The 13,942-nt window shown below is 35.9% G+C and overlaps 3 protein-coding genes across 5 annotated transcripts in view; 1 reads left to right on the forward strand and 2 right to left on the reverse strand.

Annotated features, from left to right (window-relative positions):
• EMB2458 (FtsH extracellular protease family) overlaps positions 1-1,616 on the forward strand; it is a 54,919-nt gene extending 53,303 nt beyond the window's left edge. The window contains exons 17-18 of the mRNA XM_089168903.1: positions 96-203; positions 643-1,616. Coding sequence (XP_089025029.1) covers positions 96-203; positions 643-735 — 201 coding nt within the window. The 3' untranslated portion in view covers positions 736-1,616. The remainder of the gene's footprint in view (positions 1-95; positions 204-642) is intronic.
• A 2,191-nt stretch (positions 1,617-3,807) lies between these two features.
• On the reverse strand, positions 3,808-9,094 carry LOC149004036 (uncharacterized). Of its 3 annotated transcripts, XM_089135597.1 has the most exons (6): positions 8,934-9,094; positions 8,446-8,833; positions 6,698-7,543; positions 6,007-6,165; positions 4,948-5,202; positions 3,808-4,630 (listed from the first exon to the last, which is right to left on the reverse strand). In XM_089135597.1, the coding sequence occupies exons 3-6, from the start codon at positions 7,523-7,525 to the stop codon at positions 4,508-4,510; spliced, it is 1,365 nt and encodes a 454-aa protein (XP_088991723.1). In that variant the 5' UTR covers positions 7,526-7,543; positions 8,446-8,833; positions 8,934-9,094; the 3' UTR covers positions 3,808-4,507. The 3 variants fall into 3 exon arrangements, with proteins under 3 accessions (XP_088991723.1, XP_088991724.1, XP_088991722.1); XM_089135598.1 differs by having other exon boundaries at positions 6,698-7,527; positions 8,446-9,094; XM_089135596.1 differs by having other exon boundaries at positions 8,446-9,094.
• A 2,445-nt stretch (positions 9,095-11,539) lies between these two features.
• On the reverse strand, positions 11,540-12,646 carry LOC149004037 (uncharacterized). Its single transcript, XM_089168511.1, has 2 exons — positions 11,809-12,646; positions 11,540-11,661 (listed from the first exon to the last, which is right to left on the reverse strand). Exons 1-2 carry the CDS (start codon positions 12,644-12,646, stop codon positions 11,540-11,542), a joined length of 960 nt encoding a protein of 319 aa, XP_089024637.1.
• Between the last annotated feature and the right edge of the window lie 1,296 nt (positions 12,647-13,942).

Below are 13,942 nucleotides of genomic sequence, written 5' to 3' on the forward strand. Positions count from 1 at the left end.
ACGTAATCACCATTTCTCTGTATATATCCACTTCCTGGAATTTTGGCTTTGTATAGGTGTTTAATCAATTTTCAGTTGTTGCTTTGTTTAAGCAGTTGTACAATTTAGCATATGACAAAGCAAACGAGTTGCTTCAGAAAAACCGTATAGTGCTTGAAAATATTGTGGAGGAATTGCTAGAGTTTGAAAACTTGACAGGAAAGGTAAGGAGCTGCTTCTAGATACTGTTTCCATAAGCATAGCCAATATTTGTAAAAGTTTTGAACTCTCATCTCGCTTAGCTTTCTACGTTCTTTACTCATCCAACAAAAAAGAAGAAGCAAGAAACATGAAATAGAATAATAGAACACATTTCTCTCACCTTTTATTTGTTAGAGAAACTCTGCCGCAATGTGATTCATTTGCATATTACTTTGCTGTTTCATGTGAAAAAAGACAATGCCTAATCATTGACAAGGGCCTAATGTCATACTGTGAACACTACCTCGAAAACTTCATCCATGCACCGTCTTGTTTATCAATTTATAGATTCTTCATCCATTTTAAGTTTTCGAAACTTCAGCATTGACTTTTTCATATCATTATCACTAATGTCTTTTAATACTATATTTGTTTTGGTTACATTTCTGTTGTCTTTGGCAGGATCTTGAGAGGATTTGTGAAGAAAATGGTGGGATTCGGGAGAAAGAACCATTTTTTCTTACAAAACTTAATGATATAGTGGTACCATGTTGAAGTTTCAAAATTTCTTTACCTTATAGTGCAGTGGCTCGACTTGCATGATTTGATCTGGAACCAAGACTGAAGCAAAACTGAACCCAACCTGGGACTTTGGTCTAAGAAGGGGTTGTAGGAATTTTTAAGTTCTTAGGGGAAATTTACATCTAGTTCTATATTGGGGAGAGAGTTAGGAAGATTCCTTGTTTGTATTTACTTCTTGTTTCCCTTTTTCTGTACAATTTCTTTTATTTATATGATTGTAATCTAACAATTTTGAGAGAATCGAGCTAATTGAAATATGAGTTGATTTGTTCGAGGAGTTGGAGCTGTAGTTTGATCAGATATGGTGACTACACAGAAAGGAAACCATAAAAACAGAAGGGCGAATCGCAAGCCAAGCCCTCAAGTCCCCTTCAAGAGATTCATAGTGAAGTTACTTCTGGTTTGGCAATTCTGTCATAGGTTGAAGAAAACCTGGATCCCTTAATATGTTTCATTCATTACTTCTTATTGTTGGATTCTACAAAAAATTGTTCCTAGCTTTTGCTTAGGGTTTCTTTTGCTGTTCATGATATTTGTAGAATTATCACTTTTATCTTAAAGTCAGAATTATTAACCCGGTTCATATCTGATTCCACTCTTGAACCTTTGAAATCTTTGTTTCTTGTCTTAACTATGAGAGGAGAGATTGGGAGAAAAGATTTAGTCATTTGCTATTGGAATTGATAGAGAATAATCATGCAAGGACGTAATCCACCACGGTACTACAGGTGATGGCGATCTTAACCAATAAACTGTGGATAAATTAGGGTTAGGGCTATAAATGAATAACTGAAATCAGCTCTGGAATGTACATTTGTTATCCATTTACTTCTTACTCTTCAAGGTAATTTTTTTATATCATTTAATATACCTTCAGAGAAAGTTGAACCATGATCTATTCATTAAAAGGCATTAGTCATTGCCAAAACAAGGATTTAGTATGTTATCAGATATCACCTGATGCATATCATACTAAAAATAATCAAAACAACATGAATTGGCCAATTCGACTAATTTGATATTAAAAACATTTAAGTCTACCATTGAAGGATGGTTCAGTCGACAATGATTGGTATTTCTTACTGAAGAGGTCATGGGTTTAACACCTCTATTGGTATATGTAGTAGTCCCCACTAGGGGTGCAAAGGATCGGATCTGGATTGGATATGGTAATACCATATCCTCATCCTATTCAAGGTGCAAAATCTCAATGAGATTTGGCCTTTCATTGGAGAAATCTTGCTGAGATTTCGCCTATTAATGTCCAATATTTGGGGGCTTCCACCGCAAGTTATCATTTATTACTGACATTTGCAACGCTCATTTATTATTTTGTGAATACTTGTGCGCGATGTGTCATGCTAAAAGTGGAATCAAGTTATTTATTGATTTGCGAAATTGCTCGGGTCATGTGCATCAAGCCAAGATTTCGGACCATCAGATCTAAATTTCGGTCGAAATTTCAATCTTAACCATTGATGCGCATGACCCAAGCAAAGTCCATTGATTTGTGATGTAAAACACAAGGTAGACAGCTGGTTTAACTTTGATTAATGTGTGATGTGAAGACAAAAAAGGAGAGAGTTTCTACTTTCACGGGTTTCCATAAAACCCACGCCCACGCCCTATTCGGCACTTCTGCTTCATCTCTCTTGAAGATGGAATCATGGAAATTGCCAGAGTTCGCATTAAAAGGTTTGAAGAAAGGCTTGAAGAACACCAAAGAGCAAGCGAGGTGAAGCGAAATCAAGTCATTGAAGCACCGTGAGAACTTAACATACTCGCATGAAAAGGAATTGAGAGGAAGAAACAGAATCTGCTCATTCCGGCAATCAGACAGTTCGCCCAATTCAGAGTTTCTTTTTGTAACTCCCCACGATTTTTACCTCTAACAATTTGTTGTCAAACAAAAGAAAGAGATATCGTGAAGTTTCGGGCGATTTTCGCCGGTTCGCTAGAGAATCGACGATTTTTCGGCAACAATTTTTTGTCAATATCAGTTTCGTCCCATCTTTTATTTCGGTCCTTGGCGAACTCAGCGAATTTCGCTAGATTTCGGGGGAAATTTGCTGAAACTTCTTACTGTGATTCTATTACATTCAGACGGATTCAAATAATATTTTATCGGTTTTCGGACGGATTCAAATGATAGTCAGATAGTTAATTTTTTAAGTAGATCCTTCTAAATAAGTATGAATATAGATCCAATACAAGTTTTTTTTTTTTACATCTTTACTATTTTATTTTTGAGGGTAATGTATGAAATTTAAGAATTTAGCAACTTTGGTATTTATTTTATTGAAAAATCTAAAAAAAAGTATTCACATATATATCTCAAGTAAAAAGTTTGTAAAAATATGAAAATAAATCTAAATAGATAACTTAATCAAATTATTTTGTCCGATAGATAATATTCATTAGGAAAGGGTATCATATCTACATCCTATTAATAGCCAAACATATTTAGATATCCCTAAACAGATACGGATGCAAATTCAAAGCAAATTCTGATTATCTATTTACACTAGTCCCAAGCCAATTAATATAAAGCTCCCAATTCAATTAAAAAAATAAAAAATAAAAACCATGGAAGTCCATATAGGATTCTTGGAATAATAATTGCCATCAACCCCATCGTACAAAATTTAGTCAAAACTGTCGAAATGATGACCGAAATTTCTCCTTTTTGAAATCTCGAAATGAAACTTTTGAGGACCGAAAAAAACCCCAAGTTTCGATCGAAACTTCGTCGAAACCTCGAAATTTCAAGGTTGGGTCGAAACCTGACCCGAATCGGCTGAACCAACTGGTTTTTGAGAGAAAAAAATTGAGGGAAACCTAGAAGATTTCGTAAAAACCTAGGACTTTTTTCCGCAAGTTTTGTGATTTTCCAAATTTTCGATTTTTTTGTTTCTTTCATGTTTCCCCAAATGCCACAACCAATATCCCATCTATCAGGACTTCTCAATCCAAATTGTGTATTCACTCAAATTGGTTATCTTAGGCATGTTGATGACCAGACTTTTAGAGCTACAATTATCAATTATCTTGACAACCATAGGCATAACATGTCATAGGATGTCTATGTTCATTGGTCAAAGGAAAGGATGTTACAGGCACAATATTACTCAGCTCACAGGATGAATCCATCAAGACACTCCTCTTAGCACTAAGTTGTATTTCATTTTTGATTGTCAATTACTTTGTATTTAATATTTTGAACTTAGAAGTTATATTTTGTATGTTATGTACTTAAGTAGTTAAGTTTATATGGTACTTCTCAAACAACTCTACGTTGATGTTATGTACATTAAATGACATATCCACATTGACTTTTTTAACAAAATGCATGCGTCAATGTGTTCTTTGTACTGTAATTAGCTTCAATGGAAAACTTCACCTTAAAATACTCCCTAAAATTTGTCGAAACTTGATGTGGAAACTTAAACGAAAAATCCCAAGTTTTCTCGAAATTTCGTAAGTTTCTCACTTTCACCTAATCAAAACTTGAGTTTCTCTCGAATATTTTTCAATGAGTTAGCACACTCCTAAACGGGATGGGTGACCCCAAACTGTAGATATGTGGAAAACAACCCAAGTGAGATCATTCCCTCTCTGAAATTTTATTAACCAAAGTTGGTCAAGGGAAACCTGTAACAGTCATAATGAATAAATCTGCAGAGAAACCTTGCAGTCGTCAAACCTGTAACAGTCATAATAGAACTATTGCTATAACACTTCTCCACTAATGGTGTGTCACCACGGGCTGGTAACCGCTTTCTCTTTGGTTCTTTCGAAGATATGCAACATAACCAACACCGACGATAGTAGTGACAGCCACTCCAGTGAAAATCAGTCCCCATCGGCACTGCACGGACAAATCCAAGCAAAATGATCAATCAGAACAGAACCTATGTCCTATGAATGATGAGGTTAATGGGAGGTACTGTGAACATTGAGAGACAAACTCACATCCTTCCAAACCATTTCACATCACAAGTCTAACTGCATAACCCTTTAAACCATTTCTCAGGCTTCTCAGAGCCCACCTTATCTACCCAGTTCTGAACCCATCATCAATGATCAATTTCAGGCTGAGGAAGAGTTTGTGGTTGTGTAGTGAGGTGAGAGAGAAGAATGATGTTCATCATATAAATAAACTGGAGAAGAAGACAAGAATCTTACATAAACAGAAGTTTGTACTGGAGGTAAGTGCATTGGTGGTGAGTCTACAACCATAATGTAGAAGAGGCCCATCACACCTATATGCTTCTGGGTGCTGTTGTAGTTGGATTCCAAAATCAAAGTCTCCTTTTCGGATACCTTAACTGTGCCTGGTTGGGGATAGCAGGTGGTCATTCCCACAACATAACCAGCCTCGTTGCCTGGTTCCTGCCCTTCTCCATAAATTGGTAAAGAAGAACATAAAACTCGACCATCCTGCTCCATTTGACATAGACCAGTGAAAGGAAATTTTGTATTAGTATGTAAAGATTTTCAGATTACTTAATTCAGAAAAAAAGTAAACTGTTCCATTTATCAACCTAACAAAATTTCTTAGAAATAATGAAATGCATTAAACAAGGAAGAGAAAATTACTTAATAGACAAATTAAAACATCGGGGTTTGATTGCAGCTCTTCCATCCAATAGATCTTTGCAAATATGAATATGAAACAAGCCAGCTACAAAAAATATGATATAATTTGCAACAAAGCAGCTTACGAATTTCACTCCTGTTTTATTGTCAATTCTGAATTTCAATTTCTAGTTTTGAATCTTCTGTCTCTCTCTTGCATTTGGTGCTTATGGGATCTAATATGCTTTTGGCTGATTTACTAAGGAAATAATGATCTACAAGGAAGTTGTTTCTGCCAGATTTTCTTTATGCAGGTTTCTGAGGGTGAGGGTTGATCTCATGAGAAAGATAAGAGAAAAAAGAATCCCCAATCATTAAATCCTTTTGTCTTTTTTCCAGGCCTTGTGAAGAACTCTAGTCCTCTGGTGATATAGGTAAATCTACCAGATTGCCTAGTAAAGATATACATCATATTCATCATACTGATTGAAAGAAATGCAAGTAAGGAGTAGTTTGAGCATACCTCTCATCTTACATCTACAAATGAAAAAGGGAAGGAAAGAGAAAGACATTTTCATCTACAGATATAATTAAAGAAGAAGATAAAGACAGATATAGAAAATGGTCTCTGGACTCTAATTACAGAACAGAAGATCATGTCATCACCTGGCCATATAAAGTCGAACCAAGTCCCCCAGCATGTTGGTGGGCAACACCATAGATCATCTCACCCCCATCAGGGATGACAATTCTCGCTTTCTTGGTATGTACACATCCATTATTTTCCAAACCATTGCCACCACAAGACTCAACATCATACTCTATCTGCTCAAACCATCCAAAATATCAATCAATATTCAAGAAAGCAAAAGGACAACAAATACAAATGATGAAGGTTTATCCACTATTGAGTGATACTGCTAAAAAAGCTTGTCTATACCATGTGAGAACCCACTCAGCAGTCATGAGGATGAGAAACCATTGAAGGGAAAATAAGCCAAAATCCTATTAAATTCATACCACTTGGTATCAGATATGGTGCAACACAGCTACTTGGATTATCCACATCACATACAGATGGAAGTTTTTTTTACAGTTAGATTTCCAAACCACAAACCATGTTTGAGCATAACACAAAAGCCTCAAACTTGCAGCAGAGATATGTGATCAGATAAAAACTAACGACTAGAACTCCTAATATACAATGGTTTGTTCTTTCAAAAAGGAAAAACTAACGACTAGAACTCCTAATATACAATGGTTTGTTCTTTCAAAAAAGAAGCTATGATGTATTGCAGTCAGTAACTTCACCAGTCTCATGAAAATAGATCCTACAGATACAGAAAATGCTACATACCTGACAACCATATAAAGCATTGTCCCTTTTTGGACCAACAGGCCTTTCCCCAGTATCAGTAACATCAAATATGTAAATCTTAGCAGGAACAATAGTGTTGTGCCAGTCAACCCATTTGACAGTATATCTCAAGTAGAGGCTTCTCTTAATATTCTCAAAGCCTTCTTGCAGCCTGCACTGTGTTTGATCATGACAACAAGCTAGACCTCCAGTATACCCTGGATGCAAAGGCCGACCAGACCTATCCGTTGTGATATTGTAGAGGTCACACCTGCATTCTGTGCATCCCATTCTGTCCACCACACCTCGTGTATCAATTGCATGAATGTTGAGCATCCATCTCTCCTCAAAGCCAATAGGAATTTCTGCTGTATTCCCAGCCTCTACACCATAAGGATCTGGAACATACACTTCTGTTTTGCGTGTTTCAGATCCAATACCAAAATCCTGCCCCAGAACCCTCCCCTGGCATACTCCAGCATTTCCCCGTCCAAAAGTCTTTGAGTGAACCTCCCTATCACCCTCCGGGACTTCCAAACTTTTGGGAGCGTTATACCTTTGTACAACCCAGTGATGGAGATATGTTTCATGAAGAGGCACAGAATTTCCCATCTCATCAACCACTTCACCATTAAATTCCTTAATTGCAATATGACCTCTTGGAAAGTCAATATTATAGTAAATCTTATTCTCCACTTGTCCTGGTCCAAGCACAAACTTTGGAGATAAGAAGACAGCAGTTTTCACTACATCTTCAGTAGCTTGCACCGAAAAAGCCAAGAGAAATATTGCCAATAAAAGCAACCCCCATTGAGAAAAATAAGACATTTCTGTAAAATGAATGATCTGTCAAAGTATAAATTAACATAAATATAGTTCATAATCGAAGCACACAAGAATACCAGAAGACACTTACCAAAAAATAAATAAATAAATAAAATACCAGAAGACAGAAATTTTCTTCTATGGAAATCTATAGAATCAAATCAAAGCAGGTGGTGAAGCAAGACTTAAACTAATGACACCCTACCTAACCTCCTTCAGATCCTCAGACCTGAAAAGTATTGAAATACAAACATGATGGTGGAGAATAGTTAATAAAAATTAAAAATGAATGTACAATTTAGCTTATTTTTCAAAAAAAAAACCAAGGAAGAGTTGGTTGCAGAGAATGTTCTGATTCTTTGAGCTATAATTTGAAACTAACCAAGTTGGTTGCAGAGGAAAGTAGGAAAATTAAATGGAAATGAACATCTCCATTAAAGACAAAAAAGTGCATAGCACAAAGTTATTTATCCTTGGTCGGAATTAGTTGATAGGTTGACTCTCCTCAATTAGATTTCATTATATATATAATTTGAGTTCAAATCAATATTTGAATTATTTCCTGTTATCATGTTGGCTAGCCTTCCACAATTTTAGCAGATGCAATTTAGCTGGTAGAGAAGATTTGATAAGATTCAAATCAATATTTGAATTGTTTCCTTCTACACCTACTAAAAACTGGTTTGCAGGGTAAAGGAATTAGGCCTATATCAACCCACTTCATCTCCCTTAGGAAAATGATGTAGGATCAAACCCCATACAACCATTACGGGATTGGATTGTAATTGAATTTGATTAAGCTTGGGATGCAAAAGGAACTCTACAAAATACTCGGAAGGGTTTGCAACTTCTGCTACTGGGTGACAACAATAATAATATCAGTGACTGAAAAAATGGAAGGAGAGGTAAATTAAAGAAGATACCTTGTTGTGTTCCTTCTTGCTTGGCACCGAAACAGCTGAGCTCCAAAATTTCTGAGGAACCCTGCAGTTTTAACTCGATACACAACACATCATTTAGTTATCTGGTAACGACCCATATGGGGAGGTGTGAACTCATATTGCCTTGTCCTCGAAGAAATGGAAACCGAATATGAAGAGCTAAGATGACTTCATGGATGACGCTCTGTGGAAATTGATCGAGTCTCGATATGTGAAAAATTTTATATTGGTGACTAGGAGGAAGGTACCAACTGCCATTGAGAGAACGGAAAGAGGCCAATCCCACACCTTCTGTAATCTGTAAGACCAAACGATACTAAAGTCATCGACTTCCCAACACCTGAGATAATCGTTTGAAGGCTTTGGTTTACTGGGTAAGACAGAAATCAACGGAGAGGTTATCATGATTTCCCGATTGAGATTTGAGAAGGAATAGGGAAATGGGTTAGGAGGATTTAGTCAGGACAAACCATTAATATTTGGAAAGCATCCAATAACCTGCGATCTGGTTGCTTCACTGCTTCTGCTCCTGTTAATGGATATTAAGTTCAGGCTCGCCAGTAAGGGAGGAAAGTGGAAGTGAAATTACACGCAAAGAACAAAAAGTCACATGTATTTTTCATGGATTTTAAGTTTTTCTTCAACTGGTTGTCAAATGTCATGCCTTTATTCTAATAAATAAATAAATAAATTGTCATGCCTTGAAACAATAAAAAGGATTTTTTTTTTTTTTTAGCTTATCTAGACTAGCTTAGTACACCACAACTATGGGTCTCGATCAGCTGAGGCTTTTGAACCAGTAAGGGGTGGGACCCATTCAAATTTTTATCATTTTTTTTTAATATTTACAAGTGGGTCCCACCACTATTGTATATTGGGATAGTAAAATCTAAGGTTTTTTTTTTTTTTTTTTTTTTTTCGAAGCAGAGGTTTATCTAGACCTATGGATGTAAACTTATTGTTAGTTTAATAAATAGTTACTATTAATGCATATTAATGAAGGGATAATAACATATTCCCCAAAATTAAACTTTAGTTAGATAGGGATAGTATCCGTCAAATATATATTCAAATCGGATAATATCCGACTTAAAATTGGAATATCCTAATTCGAATTTGATTATTAATCAGATCATCCGAATTAATATTGAAATAATCAAATTCGGATGTTCTTTGCTAATGCAGGATTGGTAGAGTGGTAGAGATACATACTTCTCAGTGGAGAGGTTATGGGTTCAATCCTTACAGACAACGTCTCCCCCCCCGAGAATGTAATCAAGGTGCGCGCAAGCTGGCCCAGATGAACCTCAGCTTCCAACAAATAAAAATTTGGATGCTCTTATATGGATACGAATACAAATCAAATTTGGATTTTTGACTATTGATTTACATCCTTAAACCAACTTATGTGCGCCTCCACTATGACTCTCGCTCAGCTACCTGTCGAGGAGGACAATATACTTCCTTAATGCTTTTGAACCACATAGTAGGGGGTCCACACGAGAGCCACTGAAGTGGGAACCTTCAAGGAAGCACGTTGTTCTCCACTGACAAGGAGGTGATCCGAACTCCTCGAGTACAACTTAAAAGTAATTTTATTATATAATCTAAATTTACGTTCATAAAAAGTTGAACTATGACCTATTCATTAAAAGGCATTAGTCATTGCCAAAACAAGGATTTAATACACCTGATATGCATATCAGACCAAAAATTATCAAAACAATATGAATGGGTCAATTCAATTAAATTGATATTATAAACATCTAAGTCTATCATTGAAGGATAGTTCAATCAATAATGACTGGCATTTCTAACTGAAAAGGTCACGGGTTTGGTGCCTCTTTTGGTATATGTAGTAGTCCCCACTAGGGGTGCAAACCGATTGGATCCGGATTGATTAGTGATAATACAATATCATCATCCTATTATATTTGGACAAATTCAGATAATATCATATCGGTTTTCGGATGGATTCAGATGATAGTCGGATAGTTAGTTTTTTAAGTAGATTCTTCTAAATGGGTACGAATATAGATCCAATATAAGTTTTTGACTACCTTTTGACATCTTTACTATTTTATTTATGAATGTTAGATTTGAAATTTTAGAATTTAGCAACTTTGGTATTTATTTTAGTAGAAAATCTAGAAAAATATTCACATAGATATCTCAAGCAAAAAGTTTGTGAAAATAAGAGATTAAATCCAAATAAATAACTTAATCGGATAATTTTGTCAGATGAGTAATATTTAGTAGAAAATGGTACCATATCCAGATACCCTAAACGGATACAGATGCAAATTCAGAGCAGATTCCGGTTGTCCATTTACACTCCTAGTCCCTAGCCCTTTAATATAAAGCTCCCAATTCAATTTATAATTATAAAAAATAAATAAAACAATAAAACAATCAACAACCATTGAAGTCCATACAGGATTCTTGGAATAATAATTGCCATCACCGCCATCATACAAAATTCGGTCGAGACTGTCGAAATTTCAGCCGAAATTTCCCATTTTTTTTAACAATGGAACGAAACTTTTGGGTACCAAAAAAAGCTCCCAAGTTTCAATCAAAATTGTTATTGAAATTTCGTCGAAACCTGAAAAATTTTAAGGTTGGGTCTAAACCTAACCTGAACCGACTGAACCAGCCCATTTATGAGAAGAAAAAAAAAAAAGAGAGGGAAACCATGGACTTTTTTGCAAGTTTCTTGGTTTGCCCAAATTTTTTATTTTTTTGTTTATTTCATTTTCCCCAAGTATCACGACCAGTACCCCCTCCATCAGGATTTCTCTATCCAAATTGTATATTTTCTCAAACTAGTTATCTTAGGCATGTTGATGACCAAACTTATAAAGCTGCAATTATCAATTACCTTAACAATCATAAGCATAACATATCATTGAATGTCTATGTTCGTTAGTCGAAAGAGAGGATGTTATAGGCATTGTATTACTCAGCTCACCGTATAGATCCATTGAGGCACTCCTCTTCACACTGAGTTGTGTTTCCCTTTTATTGTCAGTTACTCTTTTTTTTTTTTTTTTTTGTCAACAAACTGAAAACTTAATTATAAAAAAGAGTTAAAGCCAGGAGACTTGGACAATACAGACAGATCAATCATAAACACTGGTGGAATAGTCCACCAAGACCTAGATAAAGAGAGACGACGAGCTCCCTTAGCAAGAAAATCTGCAAAAACATTAGAAGATCTAGAAATATAATTAAAAAACACCTAACTAAAAGTAGAAGAAATTCTCAAAATATCTGAAACTAAACTAAAACTTATTTAGTCCAAAGAAGAAGGAAAGCCCTGCAAGGAGAGAATCGCTGGCATACATTCATAATTGACTTGGATTTGCTCCACCCCCAAAGACCTTCCTAAAAGTAAACCATCTCGAATGGCAAGAAGTTCCATTGCTGTAGCAGACCAGCCCAAACAGTCCTTATACTGAGCAGCTATAAATGAACCTCGATGATCCCACAAAATACAACTCTTGCCTCCCTTGTTTGTATGGTTATCCCATGCGCCGTCTACAAACACTTGACAGCATTCAATATCCTCTGATGGTCTCAGAATAGTAGGAGAAGCAAAATCCCCTGCCAAAGATGACCCAGTTAAGAAATTATGAATGTCAGCACAAATGAAAGAAAAATGTGACATAGTAGATCTAATTGAGACATCAAGGCCACGAAAAATAGATGAGTTCCGAGTATTCCAAATACACCAAGCCATAGCGCTCCAAATTTGATTCACCCTATCCATATCTCCACATCCCTTGAATTTTGTCTGGATAAACTCCATCCAATCATGAATGTCAAGCCCTCGAAAATCTGACATATTGATGCATAGGGGAGAAAGTTCCCAACACATCTTTGCGTGCTGACAAAAAAAAAGAGCATGGGTAACAGTTTCCCTACCACAACCACAAATTAAGCATAGAGGTGCTAAAGCAATATGTCGAACAAATAAAGAATTTGAAGTTGCAATAGCCTCATGAGCTGATCTCCAAAGAAAGTGTTTAATTTTAGGGAGATTACGAAACTGCCAAATCTGTTTCCAAAGCAATGACATGGAAGAAGATGAAGCAGTATTACCTTGTGAATCTGCCATAGCAAGGCACTGAGAATAAGCAGACTTAATAGTGAATTTTCCAGTAGATGTTACCAAATCCATTTATCTTGAGTATCACTACTAAGGATGGAAATGGTACGAATGGCCTCCACTTCAATAGGAGAGAAAAGGGATTGAAGAAGAAGGACATCCCATTGTGAATCTTGCCAATTAATGAGATCCTTCATCCAAGTAGGGCTATGATTAAGAGGGCTACAAATACCTTTGAAATGTAAAGAAGGGATCCAAGGGTCCTTATAAATATCAACTGATGTCCCATTCCCAATTTGTCTAATCAAACCCTGATTGAGTATATCCCTACCAATAAGTATACTCTTCCAACTCCAAGAGTTGTAAGATGGAGCTTTACAATATAGGAAAGGTGTATCTTTGATGTATTTTGCATACATAATTTGGGCCCATAATGAATTAGGGTTGGTCAACAGTCTCCAGCTTTGCTTGGCCAACAAAGCTTTACTAAAACAATGGACATCACGGAAGCCCAATCCCCCCTCCCTCTTACCCCTACACAAAGTCTCCCATTTAACCCAATAAACACATTTCCCTTGGTCATCCTTCCACCAAAACTGGCGAATTTTCTGGTTCATGGTTTGGCATAATTCCTTTGGAATGAGGAAACAAGACATAGCATAAATGGGAAGTGCAAAAGCCACAACTTTGTATTTGATGTTTTGAGCTTCAAAGTCATATATTTGATGTTATATACTTAAGAAATTAAGTTTATAAGGTACTTTCTTGAGAACTCTACATTGATGTTATGTACATTGAATAATATATTTACATTGACATTTTTAACAAAATGCATGACCCAATGTGCTCTATATACTCTAATTAGCTTAAATACAAAGTCGCACACTAAAATACTACAGAAAACTTGTCGAAACTTGCACGAAACCAAATTTCTTAGAAATTTCCCAAGTTTCCCATTTTTACCTGATCAAAGCTTAAGTTTCCTCAAATTTTTTTCTTTAATCACCCCTCAAACAGGGTTCTAACGACGGAAAAAGAGTCTCAAACGGTCAAATCCAATGGGCGAACCGTGTATTAAAAAACGAGTCCTTCACTCCCTAGGAATATGCGAACGTCTTAATATGACATAATAATTTATTTTTTTGTACAAAGATATTTTTGAAATATGGAATGAAAATATTTCATATGCCGTCAGTAAAAGTCAACCCACGACCTTTTCCCTAAGAGGTGTTGGGTTTGCCATTCAAGCAACCTGCATCAACAATATGAAGCAAAATATCCTAATGGCTTTTAAAACCAAACAAGAGAATCCACATGCATCAAGAATTGGTTAAAAATTTTCCTCACCAAGTGTGTAAAAAATGGATA

This window comes from Hakea prostrata, chromosome 9, assembly GCF_041222555.1.
Source record: "Hakea prostrata isolate BN-2017 chromosome 9, UWA_Hpros_2, whole genome shotgun sequence".
NCBI lineage: Eukaryota > Viridiplantae > Streptophyta > Magnoliopsida > Proteales > Proteaceae > Hakea > Hakea prostrata.

Bases quoted from the DNA above. Each gene is read 5' to 3' on its own strand.
- LOC149004036 (XM_089135597.1), bottom strand. From the start codon at position 7,525: ATGTCTTATTTTTCTCAATGGGGGTTGCTTTTATTGGCAATATTTCTC. The intron at 6,166-6,697 runs GTATGTAGCATT...TGGTTTGAGCAG, and splicing joins ATGCTTTATATGGTTGTCAG to ATAGAGTATGATGTTGAGTC. The intron at 4,631-4,947 runs GTAAGATTCTTG...TTGTCCGTGCAG, and splicing joins CAGTACAAACTTCTGTTTAT to TGCCGATGGGGACTGATTTT.
- LOC149004037 (XM_089168511.1), bottom strand. From the start codon at position 12,646: ATGGATTTGGTAACATCTACTGGAAAATTCACTATTAAGTCTGCTTAT. The intron at 11,662-11,808 runs GTATGCCAGCGA...ATGTTTTTGCAG, and splicing joins AATCCAAGTCAATTATGAAT to ATTTTCTTGCTAAGGGAGCT.